The sequence below is a fragment of the Vipera berus genome (genome assembly GCF_964194415.1).
Source record: "Vipera berus genome assembly, chromosome: 1".
NCBI lineage: Eukaryota > Metazoa > Chordata > Lepidosauria > Squamata > Viperidae > Vipera > Vipera berus.
In genome coordinates this window covers 175,745,577-175,772,042 of record NC_138202.1, presented here as the reverse complement: position 1 = coordinate 175,772,042, position 26,466 = coordinate 175,745,577, and the positions used below count along the sequence as shown (strand labels likewise).

General features: G+C 39.5%; 2 protein-coding genes across 7 annotated transcripts in view; one reads left to right on the top strand and one right to left on the bottom strand.

Annotated features, from left to right (window-relative positions):
• FLACC1 (flagellum associated containing coiled-coil domains 1) overlaps positions 1 to 12,849 on the top strand; it is a 36,392-nt gene extending 23,543 nt beyond the window's left edge. Inside the window, exons 9-15 of the mRNA XM_081342406.1 lie at positions 640 to 692; positions 2,186 to 2,285; positions 3,654 to 3,757; positions 5,357 to 5,419; positions 9,690 to 9,779; positions 11,384 to 11,493; positions 12,732 to 12,849. Coding sequence (XP_081198532.1) covers positions 640 to 692; positions 2,186 to 2,285; positions 3,654 to 3,757; positions 5,357 to 5,419; positions 9,690 to 9,779; positions 11,384 to 11,493; positions 12,732 to 12,804 — 593 coding nt within the window. The 3' untranslated portion in view covers positions 12,805 to 12,849. The remainder of the gene's footprint in view (positions 1 to 639; positions 693 to 2,185; positions 2,286 to 3,653; positions 3,758 to 5,356; positions 5,420 to 9,689; positions 9,780 to 11,383; positions 11,494 to 12,731) is intronic.
• Positions 7,686 to 26,466, bottom strand: part of CASP10 (caspase 10) — a gene marked incomplete at its 3' end in the record, with an annotated part of 44,682 nt that continues 25,901 nt past the window's right edge. For 3 of the 6 annotated variants that reach the window (XM_081342262.1, XM_081342261.1, XM_081342260.1), the window contains exons 5-12: positions 24,300 to 24,382; positions 22,209 to 22,233; positions 21,101 to 21,175; positions 19,334 to 19,419; positions 18,162 to 18,273; positions 15,649 to 16,162; positions 14,906 to 15,117; positions 7,686 to 7,891 (exon numbers count right to left, since the gene is read on the bottom strand). In XM_081342262.1, the coding sequence (XP_081198388.1) occupies positions 14,940 to 15,117; positions 15,649 to 16,162; positions 18,162 to 18,273; positions 19,334 to 19,419; positions 21,101 to 21,175; positions 22,209 to 22,233; positions 24,300 to 24,382 (1,073 nt within the window). Of the gene's footprint in view, positions 7,892 to 10,793; positions 10,868 to 12,829; positions 12,873 to 14,905; positions 15,118 to 15,644; positions 16,163 to 18,161; positions 18,274 to 19,333; positions 19,420 to 21,100; positions 21,176 to 22,208; positions 22,234 to 24,299; positions 24,383 to 26,466 lie in introns of those variants that run through there. The other 3 variants (XR_014028298.1, XR_014028299.1, XM_081342263.1) reach the window with 3 other exon arrangements.

Here is a 26,466-nt window from a genome sequence, read left to right as displayed (position 1 = left end):
GACTATACGGACTTCTGTTGGCAGGGTGATGACTCTGCTTTTTAGTGTGCTGTCTAGGTTTGCCATGGCTTTCCTCCCCAGGAGCAAGCATCTTTTAATTTCTTGGCTGCAGTCCCCGTCTGCGGTGATCTTGGAGCCCAGGAAAATAAAATCTGTCACTGCCTCCATTTCTTCCCCATCTATTTGCCAGGAATTGAGAGGGCCGGATGCTTAAGACATTACAAATCTCCACAACTTTCTCAGCCTCTCAAACCACATCCAGCCTTCTAATTCCTAATTAGGATGAGGGGAAAGATATTTCCCTGACAAGTCACTTCCTAGTACATTGGAACAGGCAGTTCCGAGCAACAATTAGAAAGTATTCTCCTAGCAAAAATGTCATCAGTGACTGGGACAATTAAAACGTTGTGCTGAAGCACTCCTGGCTTTATTACTCTCCTATCTGTATTGAGAAGTGGGCCCTGGATTTTAAAAAAAATAATGAGGATGATTCTGTAGTTAATTTCTCAGAAAAACACACTGAAATTAAGACAATTCAAATTTAAAAAAAACATGGAAGAAAAGGTTGAATCAGTAGTTTATAGTGCTACAGCTTGGATGCATGGAATGCATTATTCCTTCCCCTTTTTCTTCCATCAGCTACAATGCAGAAGGAATACAAATACTTGAAGAATGCATTTCGCATGTACCAGGTAAATATTTAAACTGCCATCTAAGAATTGATGAAGTAGGGTTGTCAGACTTGTGGATTTATGAGCATATTTAGAATTTGGAGATAGAACAGAGACACCTTTTCACACCAGCCTCCAGTTGGCTGTGGCTTTCCCACAATGAGTGGGAAGGGTAGCCACATGGGGCTACCTTTGAAAAGCATCCAGATATTGCATGGTGGAAAGTACAGGAGGGAGTCTGATGTACTTTGAAATACATTTAAGCATTTTGTGGCATCCTCCCCAAATTATCTTGTCTGATACCTCAGTGGAGGTGTAGCTTCTTCTCCATTTCTGGACCTATTTGGCCAGATATGTATTCTTTCTCCTGGTGGAATCTCAAGTGGGGAAAAAATATGGAGGCTGTCCAGACTGTAAAATATTATCCCTGATTCCTAATGAATGTCCCATAAACATCAAGTTGTCCTTAAGGTTAATGAGTTGCTGCAGTGGGGAGACATTATTCAGGAACTAACCTCTCTCTTCCCCCCTTTTATTTAGCTATGTACTATCTATCTTCTTGCCTGCTTATCTCTATAGTCAAGAACATGTTATTATACAGAGTAATTTTTATTCTCAAAACTTACTTGAAAGCAGAAATTAAACTCTCTTCTTACTAAAAACTTATTTTTTATTGAAAAACTAGGGTTCCCCCCCCCCTTTTTTAACCTTTGTCCACAGGTCTATTGTTAAATTTTGGTTTTCTTAAATCTTACTAATTTAGTATGCAAATGTGCAAGCAAGAACTGGTGAATTCTTCATATTTTGTAGAAGACAGCACAGAAGGTCCTTGACTTATGACCACAGTGGAGCCCAAAATTTATGTTGCTAAGCGAGTGAGTTTTGCCCCATTTTATGACTTTTCTTGCCACAGTTGTTAAGTGAATCATTTCAGTTGTTAATTTAGTTACACAGTTGTAAAGTGAATCTGGTGTCCCCATTGACTTTGCTTGTCAGAAGGTCGTAAAAGGTGATCACATGACCTTGGGACACTACAACTGTCATAAATATGAAGCAGTTGCCGAGCATCTGAATTCTGATCACATGACCATGGGAATGCTGCAATGGTCATGTGACAAAAAATCATGTCACTTTCAAGTGCAGTTGTAACTTCAAACAGTCACTATGGTTGTAAGTTGAGGACTACCTGTAGTTTATAGTACTCCCCTCCCAGCCTACATGCCTTTTGTGAATTCTCAATATCCCATGGAGTTCATGATTTATAAAGTCATATATGCAGTGTCTCACACAGGAGAAAATAAGTCAGATTTAAAGCCTCCTGTGTACAGATGTGGTTATAGTTAATCCACATAACTGAAGGAGCCATAAACTCATGACTTTTGAAATATTTTTTAATTGGACCACAATATCCTGTTTGATGTGAGTGACAGATTTTAATACATTGATAGGCAGAACTGTTGCCTATATGCATTTCAAGCTGGTTGGTGGTTTTGTTTGCTTGTTTGTTTTGGTAGGATAGCATTTCTGATGAAATGGAAGAAAAATGGCTGAGAAGGCAGGCCGAATGGAAAAAAAGTGAGAGGACTGAGCGAGAAAAGGCATTATTACAACAAAGTAAGTAAAGGGAATGCACTAATCTTACACTATTGTGATCAAAGCACTGTTTTCTGTTCAATCATTTTTATTATTATCCCATAGCAAGTCTTCAGGAAAATAAACAAGGACACCCAAATGCTGCAGATGTTTTGACTGATTTTACATATACATATATAGTAATATATAGTATAAAATCAACTAAACAAATCCAGGGTATAATAACAATAGCAATAGCCAGGGCTTTTTTTGTCATAGAACACTCAGAACGGAGTTCCGGCACCTTTTTTGGATGGGACCTTGTAGGGTAGGCAAGGCGGGTTGCATGACATGTGTGAGTTCCGGCACCTTTTTCTTTTACAAAAAAAGCACTGGCAATAGCACTTAGATTTATATGCTGCTTCACAGTGCTTCACAGCCCTCTCTAAGTGGTTTACAGAGTCAGCATGTTGCCCCCAACAATCTCATTTTATTGTCCTCAGAAGGATGGAAGCCTGAGTCAATCTTGACCCTGGCAGTTAGCCTGCATTCTGACCACTGTGACACCATGGTTACTATAATATTAGTAATTATAATTACATAATTAATATTATTAATACTATAAAAATATAAAACTCATTATAAAATTAGTAAGAGCATCCTGAAACCAAGCATAAAGACCTAGAGTTTTAAGAAAACACCAACTTTGGAATGAGGAGTAGTATCAAGTGATGGGGAAAGAGGAGTCCAACGTGTAAAATAGAGAACAAAATTGAACAAGGTGGGGGGAAACAGGCACACCGCACCATCCTAGGCTATCCATGGCTAAGTAAGGATAAACTTAAAATATGGTTATATATTATATTTTTTTTAAAAAATTGCCTAAATAAATAAATAGTACATAACTCAAGTAAATATAAATATATTAAACAAATAGGAAGAAAATCAGTTGTCAAAAGCAGAAGAAAGCAAACAAATTAGCAAATGGGAGAAACAAAAAGCAATGAGAGAAACTATTTTACTAACAAGTTGCAGGCACCAGCATTTTGCCATATTCTGTTTACGGTTGAAGTTTCATTAGACAATAGAAGCAGCATACAGAAATGCTTGGGGTGTAGGGTGTATATGTAGGTGCTGCATACGTGGCTATTTATATCAAATTATGCTAAATTCATATGAGAGTTTCCAAGACTCGGGAACAAAACAATTAAGTAATACATTTTTTTAAAAAACAAAACCCTGTCAGGGTGGATCCTACATGTTAAATGTTAAATTTAATTGAACACTTTTTCTTTTTTGTACACTATTTTTTCCTTTTTTGTTTTTGTTAGGGTTGAATGTATGCTGTTTTGTATTTTATTCTCTATGATATAACAATAAATATAAAAAAAACTTTTATTCTTTCCTCAGAGCAATCTTTAACAAGGAGATTTGAGGGGGAATTAGAGGAGCAGAAGAAGATTATTCAGAATAACAGTTTTTTGCTAGAAAGAGTTTATGAACAGGAAAGAGAAGTAAGTGCATTTTGTACTTATCAAAAGTTGCTTTGCTTTTTTCGGAAGGCTATTGTAACTTGAATTAAAAGCTTTTTCTTACAAATCTCAGCCATATAAACTTGTATTCTTATAATAGCCTGACTTACTGCTCTATTTATTGTTTAGTACTAAAAGAGTAAAAAAAAATTAAACAAAAGTCACAAACCATTAAAGTTTGCTTCTGAGTGGAACAAAATTTCTTCAGGAATAATTAATCAGAAATCTTATCCATTCATTCATTCATTTCTTGGAGATTGGAATGGCCCCAATGCTCTTAGCCTGTCATAAGGCTTTAAAAATATGACTCTGTTCCCAAGCTTGGACACTGAAGGTGTTAAACCCCCCATTTCCTGACTTTATTTTTAACTGGTTGACTATCTTGGCTGCTGTGTACATTTATTTTGGATGTTTTTTTATTGTTTTTATAGTTTTAGAATCATAAGCCACCTAGAGTCATTGATTGAGATGAGCATGTATAGAAATTAAATAAAGAAACAAATTATTGAAGCAAACAACTCCAGATAGGAAGCAATAAAGTGTTGGGTTTTGAACTGATATTGTAAAATGGCTTTATTGCATGATGATTGGGCAGATATCTTGCAAGTAAGAAAGGTCAATACTGCAGTATCTCATTGGGTCATTTCAAACTGTTGTTTTTTTCATTCTCCTTTCAGTAATGGAGAAAGATTAACCCTATGGCATTAATGAGCCCGAGCAACTTTAGCCAGAGATGTAAAGGCATGGTGTGTCATGGAATCTCAGTTTGGGATTAATGTCATGGTTCTGATAGATGAAACCAGTAAAAGAACTTCAAGGCATGAATTCTTCCTTAAAGAACATTTTATTCAGCAACAAAATATAGGCACTTACATAGTTGAACCCAAAACTGAGATTCCCTCCCCCCAGATACAAAGTAACAAGTTGAAATTCCCATCCCGTAAATGCTGTCATAAATCACATTCCCCAATTAACGCAAGACACGGGCTTTTCTCCTTGGCCTCTCAGCCCGCCAAATCTTATCAGACCATGTCCTTGAGTTCCCACACTGCTACACTGTTATAGCTAGCTAAACCCGCAGACATTCATCTCATCCCCTCTTCTACATCTGAACTCTAAAAGAATAGAAAAGGCACGTTGGAAGTAAAAGTAAAAATGGCTGATTCTCAGGTGTCAGAGCAACGACATCCATTGTCACAGCGTTGACATGGTGGTTAAAAGCTGGTAAACTTTCCATGCAGCCCAATGTTCTTGGTTAGATAAACATATGGATGCATTTTTTTGATGTGTGGGAAGTAGTATTTTTTATAAATTAGTTAGAAGTAGAGATTAAGCCTCCGAGTTTCAATCTGAATGGAAGTTTTCGGTAAGATGTAAACTTACAGAAACTTATTCGTAAGCCTGTTTTCTTCTACACAGTTACAGTAGTCTCATCCAGTGCATAGCTAGTCAGTGTGAATTGAGCTTCATAAGGGGAGATGCGCACTGAGACTTCATTGGGAGCTCACAAAAATATTAAGAATTGAAAGTGCATTTTCAGGTATATTTTTCTGTTAACTCCCTATCTTTTTTTCTTTTCAGGAATTTCAGAAGCAGCAACAAATTGCCTTGGAAAATATAGACATGTTAAATGCCAAAATCAAGGCATGTGTATTGATTTTTTTAAAATAATAAGTGCAATTAAGGCACCTATTTAATAAGTAGCAGCAATGTGGTTTATTGTAAGCTTCCTCTTTATATATATTAGATGCAGCTTTCCCAACATTCCACCTGTAGGTTGGGGAAAAGGAGAATTATTAGTTGGAATAACAATAATAATTTATTAAAGTAGCATTTGCTTTAGTATTTTGATTAGGTCCAGCAATCCTTGACTGGATTAATGCCTTTTGAACCATTAAGCAAATCTGTGAAGAACAAAGTTAGAGGAGAATTTCTAATATTGGAATATATTGGAATGTATAACTAGAATATAAATATCAATAATGTACTGTATATGTATAGCTATAATCATAAATGGAATCTGCAATAGAATGCTCTTGCTCAGTCTGCTGGCCAAGCTTTTTTTCAGGATACTTTAATCCATTTCATCCCCTCCTTCTCTCTCCAAGCAGAACAATAAAAAAGTTGGCTTTTTTTTAGCAAGCCCATGGAAACTGTAAACTGCTATTACTGTAGATATTAACCCCCTGGTGTTTTGGCATTTTCTTCCTCTGATAAGGTGGTTGAATATCATTTGTATATTTATTTTTTTAAAAAAAACACTTGATTTTGTCACCTAGAATTGCTTTGGCATTTGGGGTAGACGATCAATTAAGTAAATAAATAATTTTCTGTCTTTGGCACCCTTTAAATATGGCTTCATTGGCTTTTTTTTTGCAATGGAAGCTTTGCCTTCAAAGAATTCTTCTATTTCCGTTAATGGATAATATGGCAAGTTTGCCAATACATTCTTTTTTTGATAACCTCCTTTTGACCATTAAATGTTAAGTTCAGTGTAAGTACAGTATATACAAATTAAGAACTGGTTTATTCCCTGCCACTGCAATTCTTCAAGGGTTCATCTGAGAATTCCTGCACGAACAAGGCTTCTGCATCTATGCGGAGTCTAATTTTGAACCTTCCAGAGTTTAGAGTTATTGTACAGGATCTCCACTCTCCATGCATACCAAGCAACAGGTGAAGCTCCCACAGAACGTCTTCAGTTCCCAAGACCATCATAGTGGATTTGAAGGGAATAGTGAGATCACAAGACCAGATGGGTCTAAGAGGATAACATGTAGTGAAGTAACAGATTATCACCTGAACTCCATTTACAGGGAGATAAGCAGCTCTTCATTATGATCTCTATAATTCATATACATGGAGAAGATCTAGCTGTCCTAAGGTGAAGAAGATAGTTCTTCCAAAAGTTGGACCATCTAAGTATTAAAGGTTCCCCCGCACATGCGTGCTAGTCGTTTCCAACTCTAGGGGCTGGTGCTCATCTCCGTTTCAAATCCGAAGAGCCAGCGCTTGTCCGAGGACGTCTCCGTGGTCATGTGGCCAGCATGACTAGACACCAAAGGCGCACGGAACGCTGTTACCTTCCCACCGTAGTGGTCCCTATTTTTCTACTTGCATTTTTATGTGCTTTCGAACTGCTAGGTTGGCAGAAGCTGGGACGAGTAACAGGCGCTCACTCTGTTATGCGGCCCTCGGCATTTGACCCGCCAAATCTAAGTATTGGTCCCACCTATAAGGCTTGATTGGGGGAGGAGAGGTTTAGGCTGAGCTCATCTGGTTACCAATAGAGTTCTAGTAGGGGATTTCTCTGAGGAAAGCAATCAATATTGCCGTTAAGTCTTGTGCTGTATGTGTGAATAGAAATGGGGCACTGTTTTTTGGTTAAATTATACCAGTACTTGAACTTTGCCACTGAAATTCAGGAGGGGAACACAACAAATTTTAGATGAAGAATAGCATGCAGAAAATGCAAAGAACAAATGACTATTTCCTTTGATGTAGAAAAGATGAGAACATGATGTGGAGATGCATGGGAGAGGCCCCTTTCAGCTGTGCCTCTTGGCCCTCCCCACTGCCAGTCTGGATGCGTAGAAGTGATGCAGCTTCTGCTTTTGAATTACTGTACTGTAGTAATTTCTTGCTGCCCACTCCAATCTTCCTGGAGGGGGAAAAAAGCCTTGTTTAACCCAAGCTTATGTAAGAGGGGACTCTCACAGTCTGACATGCTTAATTTACCTGTAACCATAATAATAATGGTTACGATAACAACAATGGTGATAATAACTATAATAAATGAAACGGAAAACTAATTCTCTATCACAATCTTTTTAGCATAATAACTCTGAGGCTTTTGGTCGGAGAATAGCAATCCTGTCTCCTTTTGAGGAGACAATTAAAACATCAGGACTTGTGATTTAAAAAATAGTTTTATTAGAAATAAAATAATAACTTTCTTTTAGCTTGGGTAGCCAAATATCCAAACAATTTCAGTGAGATAGTATAAGGCATTTATGGCTGATGAAAATCCAGTGTCCTCCACGTGAGTTTCCCATGGTATCCAAGGTGCAGGTTGGACACAGACCCAGGTGGACAGGATTCAAAGTGCAACGAAGCCTACAAGAATGAAGTTTCAATAAAAATGATCAATCTCCGATTCAAAAATCAAAGGCATTTTTAAAAACAATTAGACACATTCAAAATACCAAAGAATATGCCAGCAGGTTTTTGTTTGCTTGTTTTGTATTGATTCCTAATAACTGCCTGGTTAAGCCCCTGCAGTTTTCCTGGCAGGTTTTTGGGAAATAAGTTTGTCACTGCCTCCTTCGTAAGGCTGAGAGTGAATGACTGGCCCAAGGTTACCCAGATGGCTTTGTGCTTTAAGATGAGGCTAGACCCCCCTATAGTAGATTAGCATATGTTAATGCAAAATTATCTGAATGCACATCCTGGTCAAGAGAGTCCACTTTATCTCTAAGAGGGATTTCTCCACCCAGCTTACTTCTTCAGCTGCCTGGTTCTGATTAACTGACTTCTGCAATTGCAACTTTCAAGCTTCTGTCTGGATCATATTCAGCACCTTTCAATAAGCCTCTTATTTTGTTCCAAGACAAACTTTTTTTTTCATAGCAAGGGTGAGGCTGAGGTGAAGAAGTCCAGGTTTTCTCTTAGCCCCTCTACTTAAGACTTGGACATTTTATTTTAGCTGTGGAAATCCAAACTCGACTCCCTTATCCACTCATGCCTTTGCATGTGTGCTTTGATGAAGATTTTAATTCATGCTTGGGAATCAGCTTCAATCTTCCAGAAGCTAAATGAATGTAGGAGAGCAAAGGGCTTGCCATGCCTTGTGTAAGGGTGTTTGCCCATTCACTGCAGACTTTAATAGAGACAAAAAGAGAGAACCTGCAGGCCAGAGGAGGCAGTGGACTTGCAATTTGTCTCACATCTAACCCACATCTATATAACCACCCTAACTTCTTCTCCGTCTCATTCCAATTTAAATCTTGCATCAGCCAAGCCACTCTGTGCATCTTCTGATGAAGTGAAAGCTTATAGCTCATGAAAGCTTATGCCTTTCGATAAAAGTTGTCAGTCAGAAAAAGTGTCCAGCAAATTGCTTTGCTAGGTCTTTCATGAAATGGTTTATTGGTGAGTTAGAAAAAAGTAAAGGAGGTACCCACAAAGCATAATTTTATTGAAGAGAAAGCTATTCTTAGGTGTTTTAAATATGCGCAAAAGAGCTAAAATGAGATTGCTAGCATAAAATTGATTTTCTATTTAGATACATAGGAAGTCCATGAGAAAGACTTCTGAAAAACTAACAAAAATTGCTTCACTTTGTCTCAAATGGCTTGTAAAAATGAATGATGATGGTATCAAGATCTAAATGAAATTCTTGTCCACGATAGATAAAAAACTAAGTAGAAGATGACAATTTGGAAGGGAGAAGCATTCATGACACAAAACAGAGGAATGGAATAGGCCATAACTCTTAAGGTGTGGGGAAGTGTGTAGTTGGTCTTTACCATGGCACTGGTAAACGTGAGGGAAAAAGGTAATGATTAGCTGTTGAGATAGGCAACTGTAGAATTCAATTAGTCAATCAAATAAAAAAAATCCATTAAATTTAGTAAGGAACTGGAGGTCCAGCCAACTCCTATTTGAGATAAGGCTGCTCTGGCCAAGATATTCCTTTGTTTTCTGCATAAATGCTTTCTATCCTATAAATTTAATTTGGTTGGGCCCATATAATCTGAATCCCTGATATGCTCAATATTGTCTGGAAAGTTAACTCTAGTAAGTGTACTTTATTTTACTGTAAAATAAAAGTCACACATTTTCATGGAACAACTGTGGAAATGTGATGCAAATGCTTGAAATAATTTTAAAAAATGTTTTTATCCAATAAAAGAAATTGGAGAATGAATTGAATGAGAAGAACGAAACTCTTCATGCTATTGCTTCATCTCTTCACAAAACAGAGATAGAACTTCAGAAGGAGGTGAGATCTGTGATGTGACTTTTGAAACTTGTCTAACGTTACTTTTTAGTTGCTGGTGGTAGGTGATTATTTTTTTAAAAAAAGATAGCCTGTCTTTCCTTTTAATAATCCCCCAAAGAGCTCAGAATAGGATAATTCTACATCTTCATGTACCCAGTAACATTGGCTCCTTCCCAGGGACTGGGATCCAACTATTCTCACTCTGCAATTCCAGGGTTTTTTTATTCTTGAGGATAGCAAACTCTTTGTTCCTTCTGCTGCTTTGGGGATGGGTGGGTCTCCTAGCTTTTGCCTAGAAGGTTCTTCCTCAAAGGCCAGAGGCATAACCGTCCAATCAGCCTTGCTCGCAAGCTAGGGGCTTTTCTTTACCTCTGCAAGAGAGAGCTTTCATCTGCATCAATATTTCATGTATATCCTTTTTTATTCCAATAAATCCTGTGGCCTTTGGTGAAGTGTACCTCTACGTGTGGTTGTCCAGCAACAGCAAAGTCAGTTCCCACGTTCAGCTAGTGCTCCATGGATGTTCTTGAAATGGGCATTAATCATTTTGTTTCTTTTCCCTATCATACCCAACAGAAATAAACTTAAACTCTGCATCTTAGAGACTGTTTTTTCTACTCTGATAATGTGCCATCCGCTAAATACTACATCGCTGAGAATTCTGAAACGTGGCCTATTTAATGGTTGCTGTAGTTGCTTTCAATTGCCTCTGGTTTTGTTTGCCTCTCACTGCTATAGTCCCTTGCCGTGGAACCTTATTCCTGCAACTCTCTCTTACTTGCTTATCACTCTGTCCTCCCAAACAAGGCAGAGGCAAGAGATTGTGCAAGTCACTGAATCAACGCATTAATTCTTTGTGCAAGCAAAGTTTTGTTTAAGGAGAGGAAAACATATGGGGAGAGCAAGACATGAGAATAGCTAACAAGCATAACATTAATAAGATAATGGCAAGAGCAAAAAATGTAAGATTCATGTTTACTGAATACAGCAAAATTGTTGATTGTGTAATCATACCAGAATGTGCGATGTAACAAACACCTGATTATTATTCTGAGGAACTGTTAAATGAACAGATATTGGCACTGAATCTGGAGAAGAGAATGCATACTGTAGAATACAAGAATACTGAGAATACAAGAATAGCAGGATTAGTAGAGATGACAGCAGGAATTAGAACTGGAGATCAGAACATTAATGAGAGATTTGCAGACACCATCATTTGTAGCAAAAAACAAGGAGGAAAAGCTCATTAGGAAATAAAAATAGTTAAAATTTGGGTTGTTAAATACCAACAAAGATAAGGTCAACCGGCAGTGATGCAGAAGTTTTAAGTTACAGTTTGGGGACAGTCAGTTAAAATTCCATCCTTTCTTGCATAGTGACCAAGCAAATGACTACCTCTAAAAAGAAATGGCCACAAGGTGCCTAATATTAAGATAAAAATTCTCTAGTTCAATGCTAATTTAAAGAGTGCTCAGGAACCAATGCTCTTCCAAATAATGGCAAGAGAAGATTTCATTGATGATAGAAGTTTGCTGATGATAAAGAAATTAGTATGTTGCTTCCCACTTTTCCAAAACTCAAGTTTGTTTTCTCCACTATAGAAAGGCAAAACGGCAGAGACAGAGAAAACTCTTCAACAAAAACTGGTAGCTGCTGAAGAGAAATATCGAATTAATATAGCTTCTTTGACAGAAGAAAACAACATTTTGAGGTGGGGGGAAAAACCTTGTAAAATTAGTCTGTTGAGTTTTTTTTTTTAAAAAAAGCCTTGCAGATTCACTGAGGTTTGTGAAACAAACCATGCTAAAAAGGTAGGATTTCCAATTTATTTATTAAAATTGTTTGCTGCCTATCTATGAGGTGATTTAAATATACTTGAATTAAATTATTTAGGTAGGAGATGGAGAATACCTATCAAGATTAGGTGTTCATTCTGGATACTTGTATTTTATTAGCTTGGTGAGATTATTTGCCAAATTCACCCTTCTGGAAGATTTTTTTAGCTTAGGGGTGACAAGGGCAAAGATGTAGGGAGGAAAGGAGAGATTTCAGAAAATCTTAATGAATGGGAAGCCGAATGTCTAAACTTCTTGTCCTTGGAAATATTTGCTGTTAAAATAAACATTTAAAATTATTGTTAGAACTGCATGCAGTAACATTCAGTAATAACAGAATTGTATTATGCATTGATTTAATAGCTTAAGTTCCAGTTGTAATATTCTGTATCATTAGGACAATTGAATTTACTTTTGAGATAATGAGTTGGTTGGGAGTCTCACTGATATCAGTAACAATATTCATGATGAGATCTGATTCCATGACTGTCCCTATGACTTAATAGCACGCCCTTACACACAGATTGTCAAAAGTAAGTCCCATTGTTTCAAGAGGAATTACTCTCAGGTTAAGGGTGAGAGCTGCACTGAAATTATGCTTTTAGACTTTTCTTCCAAAATGTTCCCATATCTTCCAAGCACATTTATCTAATCATGGAGTCCCCAAACCAACTAAAAAACCAACAAAAACTGACATGCTCAAATGTGCCTTTGTGGCATGCTGGATCATAAACAAGAGAGTCTTTAACTTCATTGTACAGAACCAAGCCTAAAAACTGACTTTTTCCACAACCCAATTTGAATTTATAAATCAATTCAGGGTGTGCTTTGGTACATGGGTGCCCTTGCCACACATGGTTATAACTTGGCCAAACAAAACATTTGATACTTTTAGTTGTTTTAGTACAGAATTTCAACCAGCTTCTTATAAACCACTTTCACTTGATTGTGCAATGAGTGACACACCACGTGAGGGGGAAATTGGGGGTGTCTGTCACTCCCCAATATGATCTGGGATTGAAGGAAATGGTTTCCAACATTTTGTATGCTATAGGTTCTGGAGTCTCCCTGTACAAAGGCAGGAAAAAAAACATTGCTCTTTTTTCTTCCTCAGGAACAAGCTTATTGAGAAGAATGAAGAGATATTTAATGCCCAAAAAAGTAGTGTTTATGGATTGTTTGATTAAAGCCATGCATGAAGAATTGGCTTACGGAGACTTGTGTGAAGCTGTTTCTTCAGAACATCAGGCCGAAGCTGGAAGACCAGAAGTGTTACTTACATACATGTATCACTCTGTTTTTCACTTTATTTTTATCAGTTACTGTCCAATGGTTTTGTGCCATATTTTTCCCCTCATTAGCTGATAAATAGAATAAATGTTTCCTTGGCCAGATGGTGGACATGTTATGATATAGATTATATAAAAAGGGCATAACCTGCCGACGTTTGGGGAGGTTTGGGGAGGCGCCCAAACCTCCCCAAACGTCGGCAGGAGGAACGGAGACCTGCCGACGTTTGGGGAGGTTTGGGGAGGCGCCCAAACCTCCCCAAATGTCGGCAGGTCTGCGCGGAGGAACGGAGACCTGCCGACGTTTGGGGAGGTTTGGGGAGGCGCCCAAACCTCCCCAAACGTCGGCAGGAGGAACGGAGACCTGCCGACGTTTGGGGAGGTTTGGGGAGGCGCCCAAACCTCCCCAAACGTCGGCAGGTCTGCGCGGAGGAACGGAGACCTGTCGACGTTTGGGGAGGTTTGGGGAGGCGCCCAAACCTCCCCAAACGTCGGCAGGTCTCCGTTCCTCCGCGCCCTGCCTGCCTGCTTCTTTCCGCTGCGGAAAGAAGCAGGCAGGCAAGGCGCGGAGGTCCGGAGACCTGCCGACGTTTGGGGAGGTTTGGGGAGGTGCGCACGCACCTCCCCAAAACTCCCCAAACTTCGGCAGGTCTCCGGATGGCGGTGGCTTGGGAGAGGTGCGCGCGATCCCGGAAGCACCAAAGCCTCGGCCGCACACAAGCCCTCGGTAAGTTTTTTTGTTGACTGGAGTATAAGCCGAAGTGGAATTTTTCAGCCCAAAAAGTGGGCTGAAAAATTCGGCTTATACTCAAGTATATACAGTACTTAAAACACTGAAATGATCATCAATAAAAAGGAGCTGAATTTTAGAGATACATAGCACTTCAGATCTGAAGCCAAAAGGCACTATTGGTGCTTCCGTAACCCATATGTTTGTGGAATTGTATAGCTACTGGGCACATCCAGGAAAGGACAGCTTCCTTAAGGGATGCACATGGCCCCAGACTTGCTCCAACCTCCTATTTGGCTCTAAATCCTGGAATGTGAGTCTACATGTGAGATTCTGCCTATTTTCCAGAAGATATAAGTACAAACCTTTTTTCCAAAATACATAGCAAATCAAGACTTCTGTTACTTCCTTCCTGATACAAGTTTTTTAACGGCTTCAGATTTGCCTATTTGCATCCTCCTTTGCCAGTCTTTGCAATAACGTATAATTATTTATCATTACTTCTTACTGAAGTCTTATCTCACTGCTCTAAAAACACTGCTTTGTAATTTATCATTTCACTTCATTTCCTTCTCCTCATTGTAATACAACCGTTCAAATGTTCAATTTACAACTGCACATTTACAATGTACAGGTATGGAACTGTACATTTACAATGCACAGTGCATATCTACTCTGTGGATTAGAGGAAACATTTTCCCCTTGAACAGGGGAAAAAGAACTACCAGGTTCTGTCTTTTATATGGATTTTGTTCTGGATTTCATTAACTTCTTGCAAAAGAGTTGGAACTTAGGCAAGCTCTACAATCAAGATTTCTTAACATAAGGCAGCAGTTCTGCAAACTGCATCTTCTCTGCCTCAATAAGCGTTAAATAAATATAGCAGAGTATCCACTGTATTTAATAGCTGAAGGGCATGTTAATTTATTTATGGCAAATGTGGTTGTATTAAAAAAAGATCACTGTGTTTAACCCACAAAAATTGCTGCTGGGTTTGGAGATCTACCCCTGAGCATCAATGATTCTCATCAAGCAAACCTAGTTAGACCACATCTGAGACCCTTCAGCTCTAGCAAAGGAGGCTCGCTCAAGAAATGTGCTGATCATTCAAATCATTTTTGATATATGCAATGAGTGGCAGATGGGGAAAGTGCCTGCCTCTTCAACTTCTTAAACCTCAAACAGCTTCGAGAAGACAACGGGTATACCTGTTCAAAGCACAACAAAGAATTAATGAAAAGAAGAGAAAAGAGTTCTTTTGGAACTCACCACTTTTCCCTCTCTAAGTCCCCAGCAATCTAAATTATTGCATGTCTGAATTCTGTTCCGATGGTGCAAAAGGTTCTTTAGGCACAGGGAAGATCATTTTTTTCCTGAGAGTATAAGCTGGTTGGGGCATTTGTTTCCACCTGTGGTGAGGATCTGCACATTTGCTCACTTCTTCATTGACTTCGGTAAGAATGGATAATATATCTTCACCTCTAAAGAGAAGAAAATGAACATGAACAAAATATCAATTCTTACTTTGCACTTACATTCGTATTATCACTGGATTATAAACTACTATAATTACAAATCAAAAAGCACAAAATCAACTGTGTTTAGGCCTGGAGACAAATTCTTTAGCATGTTAGAAATTTCTTAGGACCCCAGCTTCTCTGCAATCAAGAATTTATGTTATTATTTCCCCAAGAACAGAGCTTATTAGAGCCAGGGTGGCATTGTGGCTAAGATGTTGGGAAGACTGGGAGACCCAGGCTGAGGGCTATTGTAGCTCCTTGGAATAGTCACATTCTCCCAGCTCACTCTCTCTCACAGGATTATGGTTGAAGGGAAATCCCTAACTCAGGCTAGACTGTGCTATCAGGATTTTGAGCTGGTGCCTGGTGGCTTGTGTGAAAGTCCATTTAGAGCGGGCTAAGTGGCCTACTTACAGCTTATGAATCTATACTTGGTAGTTCACTCAGAACAGTCACTTTAAAGAGAAGGCTTCCATCTACCATGAATCCTACCTTGGCACCAGGAGCTGCAACTTGCGGCAAAGAGCCTGAATGTACCAAGACCCTTCATAAACATGTCGGAAAGAGAGACAGCCATCTACAGTGGCCATGCCGAGCAGGAAATCTGCTTCATCTGGAATACTTGAGGTCATCTGCTGGGAAGACACAAATCCTGAACTCTGTGCATCTAGTTCAAATGAGGCATCTTCTTCGAGGAAGCTTGGCCGCTGTTTCTTTTCACCCTGACATGCCTGGATGAAGAAGATCTTAGGTTTCTGAGCCAACAATGGGCAGCTGTTGGCTTTGAAGTATGACGTGATGGTACGGATTGGAATCAGACATTCATCTGTCCCAAAAATTTTCCCAGATTTTCCATGAGATAGAATGCAGCATACCAGACAGTCACTGTCTTTCCAGTCCTCAGAAGACTGCCAGAACTTCAAAAGTTTTTCAATTTCTGTGGAACTCTGGTCGTCATACTTTTTCACTTTGAATCCAAGCCAGGTGAACACACGTTTCAGCTCCACTGTTACAAAGACATAAGGCAAAGATTTTCATAAACTCTTCATAAAATCAGGTCAGTAAACACACAGTCAATGTGCCATTAACATGGCTCTAAATTACACAGAAAAGATATCCCAACATTTTCTATTTCTGTATTTTTAGGATAAAAAACAGATTTTGCAATTAGTAACAAAATGGTCTTTTCTGGTAATCTACTAGGCTTATGACAGTCCTTACTTGTTTACTTCTTATAAACTTGCGATATACGCAGAAAATAAATAATGATCTGAACTGAAACTTAACAAGAGAGCCTATTGGCCCATTTCAATAGTCTGATGGAGTTTGCAGAGGAGCTGTGGAATTGTAAACACCAGCCAGGTCCCTGACATCTCCAATCTTTCTTCATTGAACAGGAAGGACTTAAATGTAGACAGCCATGTGAAAAGATATACAAACTGTTCTCTAATGGCTATTGTCCTCCCTTAATCACTACAGCACTAGGGACGCGGTGGCTCAGTGGGTTAGGACGCTGAGCTTGTCGATCAGAAGGTCGGCAGTTTGACAGGTCGAATCCCGAGTGCCGCGTAACAGAGTGAGCGCCTGTTACTCGTCTCAGCTTCTGCCAACCTAGCAGTTCGAAAGCACGTAAAAATGCAAGTAGAAAAATAGGGACCACTACGGTGGGAAGGTAACAGCGTTCCGTGCGCCTTTGGTGTCTAGTCATGCCGGCCACATGATCACGGAGACGTCCTCGGACAAGCGCTGGCTCTTCGGCTTTGAAACGGAGATGAGCACCGGCCCCTAGAGTTGGAAACGACTAGCATGCATGTGCGGGGGAACCTTTACCTTTACCTTTAATCACTACAGCAGACATCTTGCTTATATTCAACATGAGGAGCGGAAGTAATAACACACAGGTAATCTTCATTTATTGACCATTGAGAGTTACAGCAGTGTTGAACAAGGAGACATACCATTGGTCCTCAAAGTTGTGGCCACTGCAACATCCCTATGGTCATGTGATTAGGATTTGAGCACTTGGCAATCAATGCACATTTATGATTGCGACAATGTCCCTCAGTCATAGAATTGCCATTTGTGTGCTTCACAGCTGACAAGGAGAAAGAAGTTGCAGTCATATGACATTGTGTTTAATGACCTGTGATGATTTTCTTAATAACCGCAGCTGGAACCAACCAACTTTGTAAGTCAGGAAGTCATCTGACTTTTCACTTAACAACCACATCACTTAGTGACAGAATTGCTGGTGGCAATTACGGTTCATGAGTCAGGATTATTTGTACTCTCTTATGAGAAAGTTGATGGAAAAAGAATTGCCACTCTCCACAATATACATGGAAGCTGCAGTGCGAACGCTCCAATCCATTAGAACTGCAACTTAATTTTCATTTGTATATGTCAATTCTACTTATTTTCACTGAGCTAATGATCTCTCAGTGATAAAACCTTAGCCTGGCACCTTCTGTGGAATAAACTGGGAGATTAAAAAAATCTGGACACAGGCAGCAACAATACCAAAAAAACTTTTACAGCCCAAAACCACATTAAAGGTACATATTAGTGATCATTTGCTGCTCAGTGGGTTAGGACGCTGAGCTTGTCGATCAGAAGGTCGGCAGTTTGGCGGGTCGAATCCCGAGTGCCGCGTAACAGAGTGAGCGCCTGTTACTCGTCCCAGCTTCTGCCAACCTAGCAGTTCGAAAGCACGTAAAAATGCAAGTAGAAAAATAGGGACCACTACGGTGGGAAGGTAACAGCGCTCCGTGCGCCTTTGGCGTCTAGTCATGCCGGCCACATGACCACGGAGACGTCCTCGGACAAGCGCTGGCTCTTCGGCTTTGAAACGGAGATGAGCACCGGCCCCTAGAGTTGGAAACGACTAGCACGCATGTGCGGGGGAACCTTTACCTTTACTAATGTTAAAAGCACTTTATAGAAACATACAGAAGCAATTAAAAAAAGAAAGGGGGCATTCCAATATAAACGTTTAAGCCACTTACTGGCATCTTTTTCAGATCCATTTCTTTTTTTGAGATCACCTTCAAAGTTGACATTGTTAATAATAAGACAATATCCTCTGTACTGCCCATCCATTTTATATTGTTTCAATGTCTGCAGAATGAAGGACCGGAAAAAAGCATCAGACTTCTGTTTGTGAGATCTTAATAATATTAGCATTACCAAAAGTGCCTGTGGATGATATAGGGAAGGGGTAGGCTCAGGAATTCTGGGAGTTGAAGTCCATGAGTCATAAAAGAGCCAAGGTTGCCTACCCCTGGTATAGGGAATGCCCCTGAAGGACAGGAGGGAGAGTCTCTTAGAAGGGAATGATTTGACCAGTGCATTCAGAGTTGCAAGATTCTTGTACTACAGCTGTTCCAATAAAAGTAGTTTTAGATCTGTATGGCATTGCTTTCTTGGTCTGAACTACCTTATACCTGACAGCTAAATATCAATGAATTTCAGTTGCAACAGTGTCTGGAATCCTAACAAAACGTTCTTTAATTGAGGCAGTCTGGTCTATGCCAGCTTCATTCCTCAATTGCTGGAAAACCAGCTAGGATTTAACAGCAATCCTGCTAAGTCACACCAAAGGTATCATATCCTAATATTGATGACTTTCAATTCTCTGCTCTTAATTAACAGGCTTTGCACTCCAATGTTTGTCACAAACATCTAACATGCAAAATTCATTGCCTTTAAAACCAACACCACTATTACAACTTACAAACTGGACATTATTTTGTGTGTGAAGGACAAACTATCTCAGAGTCATCCAGATCACTTCTCTAATGACTCTATAGCTTTCTTTGATTGCTTCTAGAAATGAGGCCTGAGTTGAAAATGCAGCTATAGCTACACTGGTGTCAGGTCCTCACAGATCAAACAAAGTTGCAACAAGGTGGGGAGAGCAATAGATGGTCTGTTGACCCATTGCATTACAATTCTCATGAATCCTGGCTATTAAACCTCCTTACTGGGTCTAATGAGAATTGAAGTTCAATAGCATCTGAAGGGCTTCATATTGTCCAACATGTTGTAAAAGGATTTTTAAAAGTTAAGAATTGGCCAACATAAAAATATACTAAACAGCTAGATTTGGGGTATATGTTGCTCCAATAGATATACTGATTGATTGGAATACACGAGAAACAATTCAGAAGATACAAACCACTGGTGCAGCATGCAAATCATTCTTCCTGACAGTTTGTTGTAATCCCTGTCTCAAGGAATCAAGCACAGGTTCTGCCTTGAGACCTAAAAAAATGACAAAGAAATAATTGGACTTAAAAAAGATTTATCTTATCTCAATTTAATCATTTGAGAGTAGAATGCTGAAGACAATACAGGTAGCCCTTGAGTTGTGATCTTCCTTGCTGACTTCCTCATTGGCATTGCTTGTTGAAAGCTAGCCGAGAAGTTCTGAAAGATGTGGCCACAGGGTTCTGCAACCAGTTGTAAGCGCAAGCTACTTGCTAAGCATGCAAATTTTGTTCATGGGACTGCATTGGTGCTATAGTGGCCAGAACTTCCAGGACTGGCTGGTACAGGTAGTCCTTGACTTACGACCAGTCACTTAGCAACTGTTTGAAGTTATGAAAGACACCCCCCCAAAAGCTACTTACAACCTGGTTTTGAAGTTACAGCTGCTGCTGCACCACCACAGTCCCCCAAACTGCACCCTCAGCCCTTGGGCCTGCTTCCTCTCCCCCACCCCCACCCCCAGGTCACAGAAGGGCTTGGGCTTCCTCCCTACCTCCCATTACACTCACTTATCTATTCAGAGTCAGGACCTCACATTGAGGGAGAAGGATAGGCCACTCTGCCCCTCAGCATCCCTGGGCCACGCAGCTCTGTCCCAGAAGGGACCATGCTTTTTTAGCACGGCCACAGCACTTTCCACAACGCAGACTGCATTAGGAAAGCACAGCAGATCACTTTGTTGGTGGGCTACACAACCACATCACATAAGCAATCACTATTTCAGTCTGGCCACAAAAAATTGTGACAAGACTTGAAACAATGGCTGCTTCTGGGACACAGCTGCGCAGACTAGGGACTCTTTAAGGAATGGAATGTCTGCCTTCCTTCCCTGTGCGGTCCGGATCTCTGGAGATCCTCAATCATCTGGTCTCTTTTGTATCCGTCCATCGAACCACTCCATGCTGGAAGGCCCTTTTACTCCACCCTCTCCTATAAGCTGCCAATTCTACCACATTAACAGATATAAAAATTCTGCTACCTTTCATGACTTTTGGCAGTTCACAAAAGTATGAAATAAAAATAAAATATTCACAATACATTTCTATTTGCACTTTAAAATAGATCACAAAACTTTTAAAATGAGAAGACAAGCAGGGTCAGAGTACTGAAGTAAGTATCTTTTGGGGAAAAGCACACAAGTAATTGGATGTCGTCTGGCTGGATCAAAGCATCTCCCATCAGTTCCAATTAGCATGATCTAGAGTTGTTATGTGATTTGTAGCCCAAACGATCATCTTATTTCTTGTCATAAAAGAATCACACAGAGACTTCTTAAAAAAATAGGGGGGGGGAAATCATAAAAAAAGACTGCCCTAATGTCAGTCTGTGTGTGTGTAACATATAAATATGTTTTGATGAAGTGTCAGGCAAGAGGATCAACCTCACATCTCATTCTAAGAAAAGGCTCTTTGAAACATTAAAAACAAGGCACCTCATCACTTCTTTCTACTCCCAGATCCCGTGACAAGAATCTTAAGGATCTCTGTATTTCTACCTTTCCTCATTTCTTCTATGTCCAGATTGAGAAGGACACTGGATATGTTTCCGGAATCTACTGTGGTCAAGTATGAAGTACTTCCAGTTTCATACAATGCCAACCAGAGCACCTACTTATCTTAAAACTAGACTTTTAAGCATAAATTAGGTCCCAGTCATATAAAACTTCTAAACCAACCTGGATTTTCAGGTAAAGAATAAAAATTTCCAATGTGCTCTTGCAGGCTCCCAAAATTTCCATTGTAAAGATGTTCTGAGAAAAAAAAGGGAAATTCAGATATTTCTATTTATTTCTATTGCTTGATTTAGGAGTTGTGCACACAGCTTGATACCAAGTACTAATTGATATTTTACCTAACGTTTTACAATGGCTGATTCAGATAAAAGGCAGTACATTTCAACGGCAGAATTGGCAATTTCCAAAATAGTTATTTTGCAAATTGAGTGCAAATAGTTATTTCTTTTTTATTCATATATTTAATTTCTATCATTGCCCATCTCAATCAATGACTTTAATATAAATCTTATATAGGCAGTTCTCAACTTAAAACCATTCATTTAGTGACCATTTGAAGTTACAACGGCACTGAAAAATTGACTTACGACTGCTTTTCAAAATTACAGCCACTGCAGCATCCCCATGGTCGCTTAGCAATTGGCATGTATTTAGGATAGTTGCCCTGTTTCAGGGTCATGTGTTCAACATGCGTGACATTCCCAGCCAGCTTCCAAAAGCAAAGTCAATGGAGGGAGCCGGATTTGCTTAACAACGGCATAATTCACTTAAAAACTGCAGTGATTCACTTAACAATTGTAGCAAAAAAAGTTTGCAAGATGAGGTAAAACTCAACAACAGAAATTTGGGGCTCAATTATGGTCATAACTCAACCTTTATTAGCCACAGCTTATTTTCCATGTCAGATTCTTATTTTCTTTCAGTGCCATATCTCAGCCTACTGATTTCCCAAACATTAAAAGGGACCTCTGAGTATATTTCTAGTCTGTCTATGACAGTATTTACAAAGCAGAACTGGAAGTATTCTGGACGCGACACCACATTATTCAAATGATCTTTTAGAATAAAGACTGGTGGCTGCTCTACCAGCGGTCTGGCAAAAGGGACTGCATTCCTGTTCATCTGGCATAAACCTTGGGGGACCTATGAATCTACATACAGGACGTGTTACAATGCTGAGGTGAATTGCAAGAAAGTTTAACAAAAACTTAAATCTAACAGGCAAATTAGAAAAAAACAGAACATTTCAGTAAACTGCAAAACTACCTACCATAATTCTTTGGAAGAACAGGATCCTGCATGGGGGGGGGAAAGAAAAATTAAAATGAGGTATTTCTTGGCATATCTACCCAGAAGAATGCCATCTTTGAGTTTAGCTTACTCCTAAAGATGCCATCCTAAATCGACTTAACTGGCTAAACATTTCCTAGCAAATACTGTAGAAGTCTGATCAGGAAAAAGAACAGGATCAAGGATGTTAGAAATTAAAACTTTTGGTAAAATATTTTTGTTCCATTTCATTTCCATCTCTTTCATCATAATACTAATCTAGTTCTACTTCCTCCTGATGCAAATTGTAATCTATGCATACTAGCTGCAACATTTTAAAAGGAAAAAGTGAGATGGAATATTAAAACACTGTCAGAAATTGGTGCCTTCTATTAAATAAAGCAATAGGCATTATTTACATTTTATGATATATATATGCAACAAGGATAGAGGACACGCAGAACAATAGAAGAAAGAAGAAGATATTTCTCCAAATCAGAATCACCAATGTGGGTATTTTTAATAAAGATCAAAATAATGGATACTCCAACCTCTCTAATACATGCTGGAACATTAAATACTGCCATGCATTTATGTTCTAACATGTAGCATGGCCTCTATCTAACAGATTTTAAAAAACAAAAACCTCTTTCCCCTTTGAACTCACTGTCAAGTAGCTTTTCACTTGCTCAAAATCAAATCCAGACTAGTATTAGGACCTACTTCACCCACATCTTAAGAAGCAGAACTCTTGGAGATAGTTTTTTCCAAGCAGGAACTTTTACTAAGAAATAGGAGACAGCAGGCGTAATAGACAGGATCTGAGGGATTCCCTTACAGATCAATATTTTTAAAATGGCCCCAAACAAACTCCACCCCACAGTTCATTCGGCCAGTTTCAGATCAGCCAATCTCCAGGTGGCAAGGCCATCGTGTGAAAAGAAAAATAACATCAGTCCGGTTCCGTTTGCAGTTCCAGTTCCTCTAGGACAGAGGTTCCCAACCTATGGGCCGTGGCCCACTGCCAGACCGTGGCCTACTACCAGACCATGGCCTCTTGGATACTGTCCCACGTGAGTGTCTGGTCAGCGTGCGGTGTCCGCATGCGCTCACCCTCCCTTGCACTGGTGCTAGCCGAGCCATGAGCCTTGCGCCAGCACTAGCAGCCCCATTTGTGGAGCACACATGCTCGTGGCCCCGTTTGTGCACATGCGTGCGCAGCCACATTAGCATGTGTACGCATGAGTGCATAAAGGTGCCTGACCCTCCCTTTCCCACTGCTCTAGGAGACACAAAACTGGAAGAAGCTGGCTGAAGAGGTACAGTTTTGGGAAATTGTATTCATTCAGCATTGTTAGCAAAGCAGATAAGCAAGGAGTTCAGAATGCAGAAATAAAATAAAATATTATTAGTCATTAAAAAAAACTAATAAAATAATCAAAAGGAAGTAATGGAGAAATTGAAACAATTGAGTCAAAGCAGCATTAAAGAGCCCCTATAACTAGTGGTCCTAGACCAGGGGTAGGCAACCTCGGCTCTTTTATGACTCATGGACTTTAATTCCCAGAATTCCTGAGCCAGCCATGCTGGGTCAGGAATTCTGGGAGTTGAAGTCCATGAGTCATAAAAGAGCCGAGGTTGCCTACCCTTGTCCTAGACTGAACAGCTAAACCAGCCTACCCATCTTTCAAAAAGGTTGTAAAGTACTCTCTACTAGCCTTTCTCAACCGGGTTTCTGTGAGAGGTTGCTAGTGACCCATAAGATATGTGGAAATTAAAAAATCATTTTTAATCTTTGCGTATCATACAATGCTAGCATTTGAGAACTCGAATATTTAGGTGTTACAACATAGCTGCTGGCCTGCCCCTTTGCTGGGATTATTAAGAGAGACCATGAAGAAAAAAGGTTTTTGAACTTTGTTGTCACATGGATGGAATCTTTAAGTACAACAACTCAGTTTACTGTTCACACTAACTACTGTGATATAATAATTCCCTGAGATCCGACCATTTTTTCAAAGGTTCCTCCAGGGTGAAAATGTTGTGACAAGCTTCTGTACACAAATGGAAAACAACATTTCCTAAGGCATACCTGGACAGAAGTGTTTCCCAAAATTGGTGTGTTAAAGGCACAAACAGAAGAGGGAACAGTTTCTTTGGTTTCTTGATGAGGCACTACAAAGCAACAGGTAATAAAATGATTTGGAAAGAGCAGACTTTTTGTTTTCCAAATAAGTACTAAATATTTTTAAGAGTGCTAACTAATCGACTAAAAGATGAAGGAAGAGTCATATGACAATGAACAAAGAAAATGGAACTCTTTAGAACACCTAGTTTTTTAAAGTGATTGCACTCCATATTAACAACCGTGTTGCTAACACAACTGCGGTGATTCACTTAACAACTGTGGCAATTAATATTTGGCTTAATGATTTTACTATTTTTTTATAATAGTTTCTATTATAATATAACTTTAAAGTTTGTTTTTTTATAGCCTGTTGGGTTTCTGTATGCTAACCAGAATCATGCATGGGAGATGGGTTGCCATATCAATGCGATGAATGAATAAATGAACTTTTGCACAAAATAGCATTAGCAATAGCTCTTAAGACTTATATTCCACTTGACAGTGCTTTGCAGCCCTCTCTAAGTGGTTCAAAGAGTCAGCACGTTGCCCCCAACAATATGGGTCCTCATTTTACCAACCTCGGAAGGATGGAAGGCTTGAGCTGGTGAGACCTGAACTACTGGTGAGACCTGAACTACTGGTTGACTCAAGGTTGACTCAAGGTTGACTCAGCCTTCCATCCTTCCGAGGTAGGTAAAATGAGGACCCAGATTGTTGGGGGCAATTAAGCTGACTTTGTAATAATGCCGCTTGGGGTGTGTGTGAAAGCCCTAATAAGCAGGCATATACATAGAATGAAGGCTATTGCTAAGCTTGTAAGCCGCCCTGAGTCTTCGGAGAAGGGCGGGATATAAATGGAATTAAAATAAAATAAATAAATAAATAAATAAAATACTGGCAGCCGGCAGTCAGTATAAGTAGCCTGCAGCACGGCATTCTAACCACTGCACCACCATGGCTAATGCATAATACATGTCTTATCCAAACATGATGCCTTTAAGAAAGACTAATGGGGCAAATTCAGCCCTGATCAGCTTAGGAGATGCTTAAGTTTGCCACCTGCAATCAACAAACAAAAAGGTAAGAGACAGGCGAGGTTGGGACAGGATGCTGAATGAAGAGGAAAAAGAAATGTGAGGTTTCTTTCTGGCCTTTCCCTCAATCTTTTCTGGCAATGCCATTCTATACAGGCAGATGCAGCTCTGAAGCATCTTGACTAAAGAAACACCTTTTCCACCTGCTGGATTAGCAGTCCCCCCTAAAGATTTTTTTTTACCTCACATAAGGGTGTTTTTGTAGAAGTTAGAAAATATTTATGGCAACTTTAATTACGGATCAACATTTCTTTTCCATATGCTTGGAAGTAGTCCAAAGCCACTTAAATAACCCATAATCAATAGGAGTTGCAGGTTAGCTGGTATATTTGAAATTGGGGGTAAACCACCAGATGGTCCCAAGTCACATACTAAATATAGTTTTGTGTTAACTATATTCTTGCCTATTTGTTACATGATACAGACGGTATCTCTTTACTCTCCTACCATCGGGTAGGAGACATAGGAGTATAGCCAGCCGTACCAACAGGCTGAAAAACAGCTTTTATCTGTGGGCTGTTAGGCTTTTGAATGGGATATAATCTCTGTGAACTTATGCAGAATTGACTTGGGAGGCCGGTGTGTGGTGTAGTTGGTTCACATGGTGTGGTAGGATGGAGGGTTTGTTGTCACTGTGTGTTGGGGGGAAGGAAGAACGGGGGGAGGCTCAGCTAATCTCAATGTACACATGTTGTACTTTGACAATAAAGGTTTATTATTATTATATGGAAGGAATGGAGTGAAGCCCAAGCCCTTTCCCTGCCTCCCTTCACGTTCTCTGTTCCTTTTTGCTCTTTTTCTCCCGAAATCTGAAAAGTGAGTTTACAGAAGAAAGACATCTCTAACCAGATACGGAATACAGGGTTTAAGGAAGTAAAAGGAAGGCAGTGAAAGAAAGAGGCTATGTTTCATATTTGCCACCTGCCCCCCGCCTTCAAAGGATAACAAAGACATACTTAATAAACCCTTGTTGGCTTGGGATTTAAGTCAAGGGCCACGTGACTTGCACAGAAGAATGATACCCACATATATTTGAT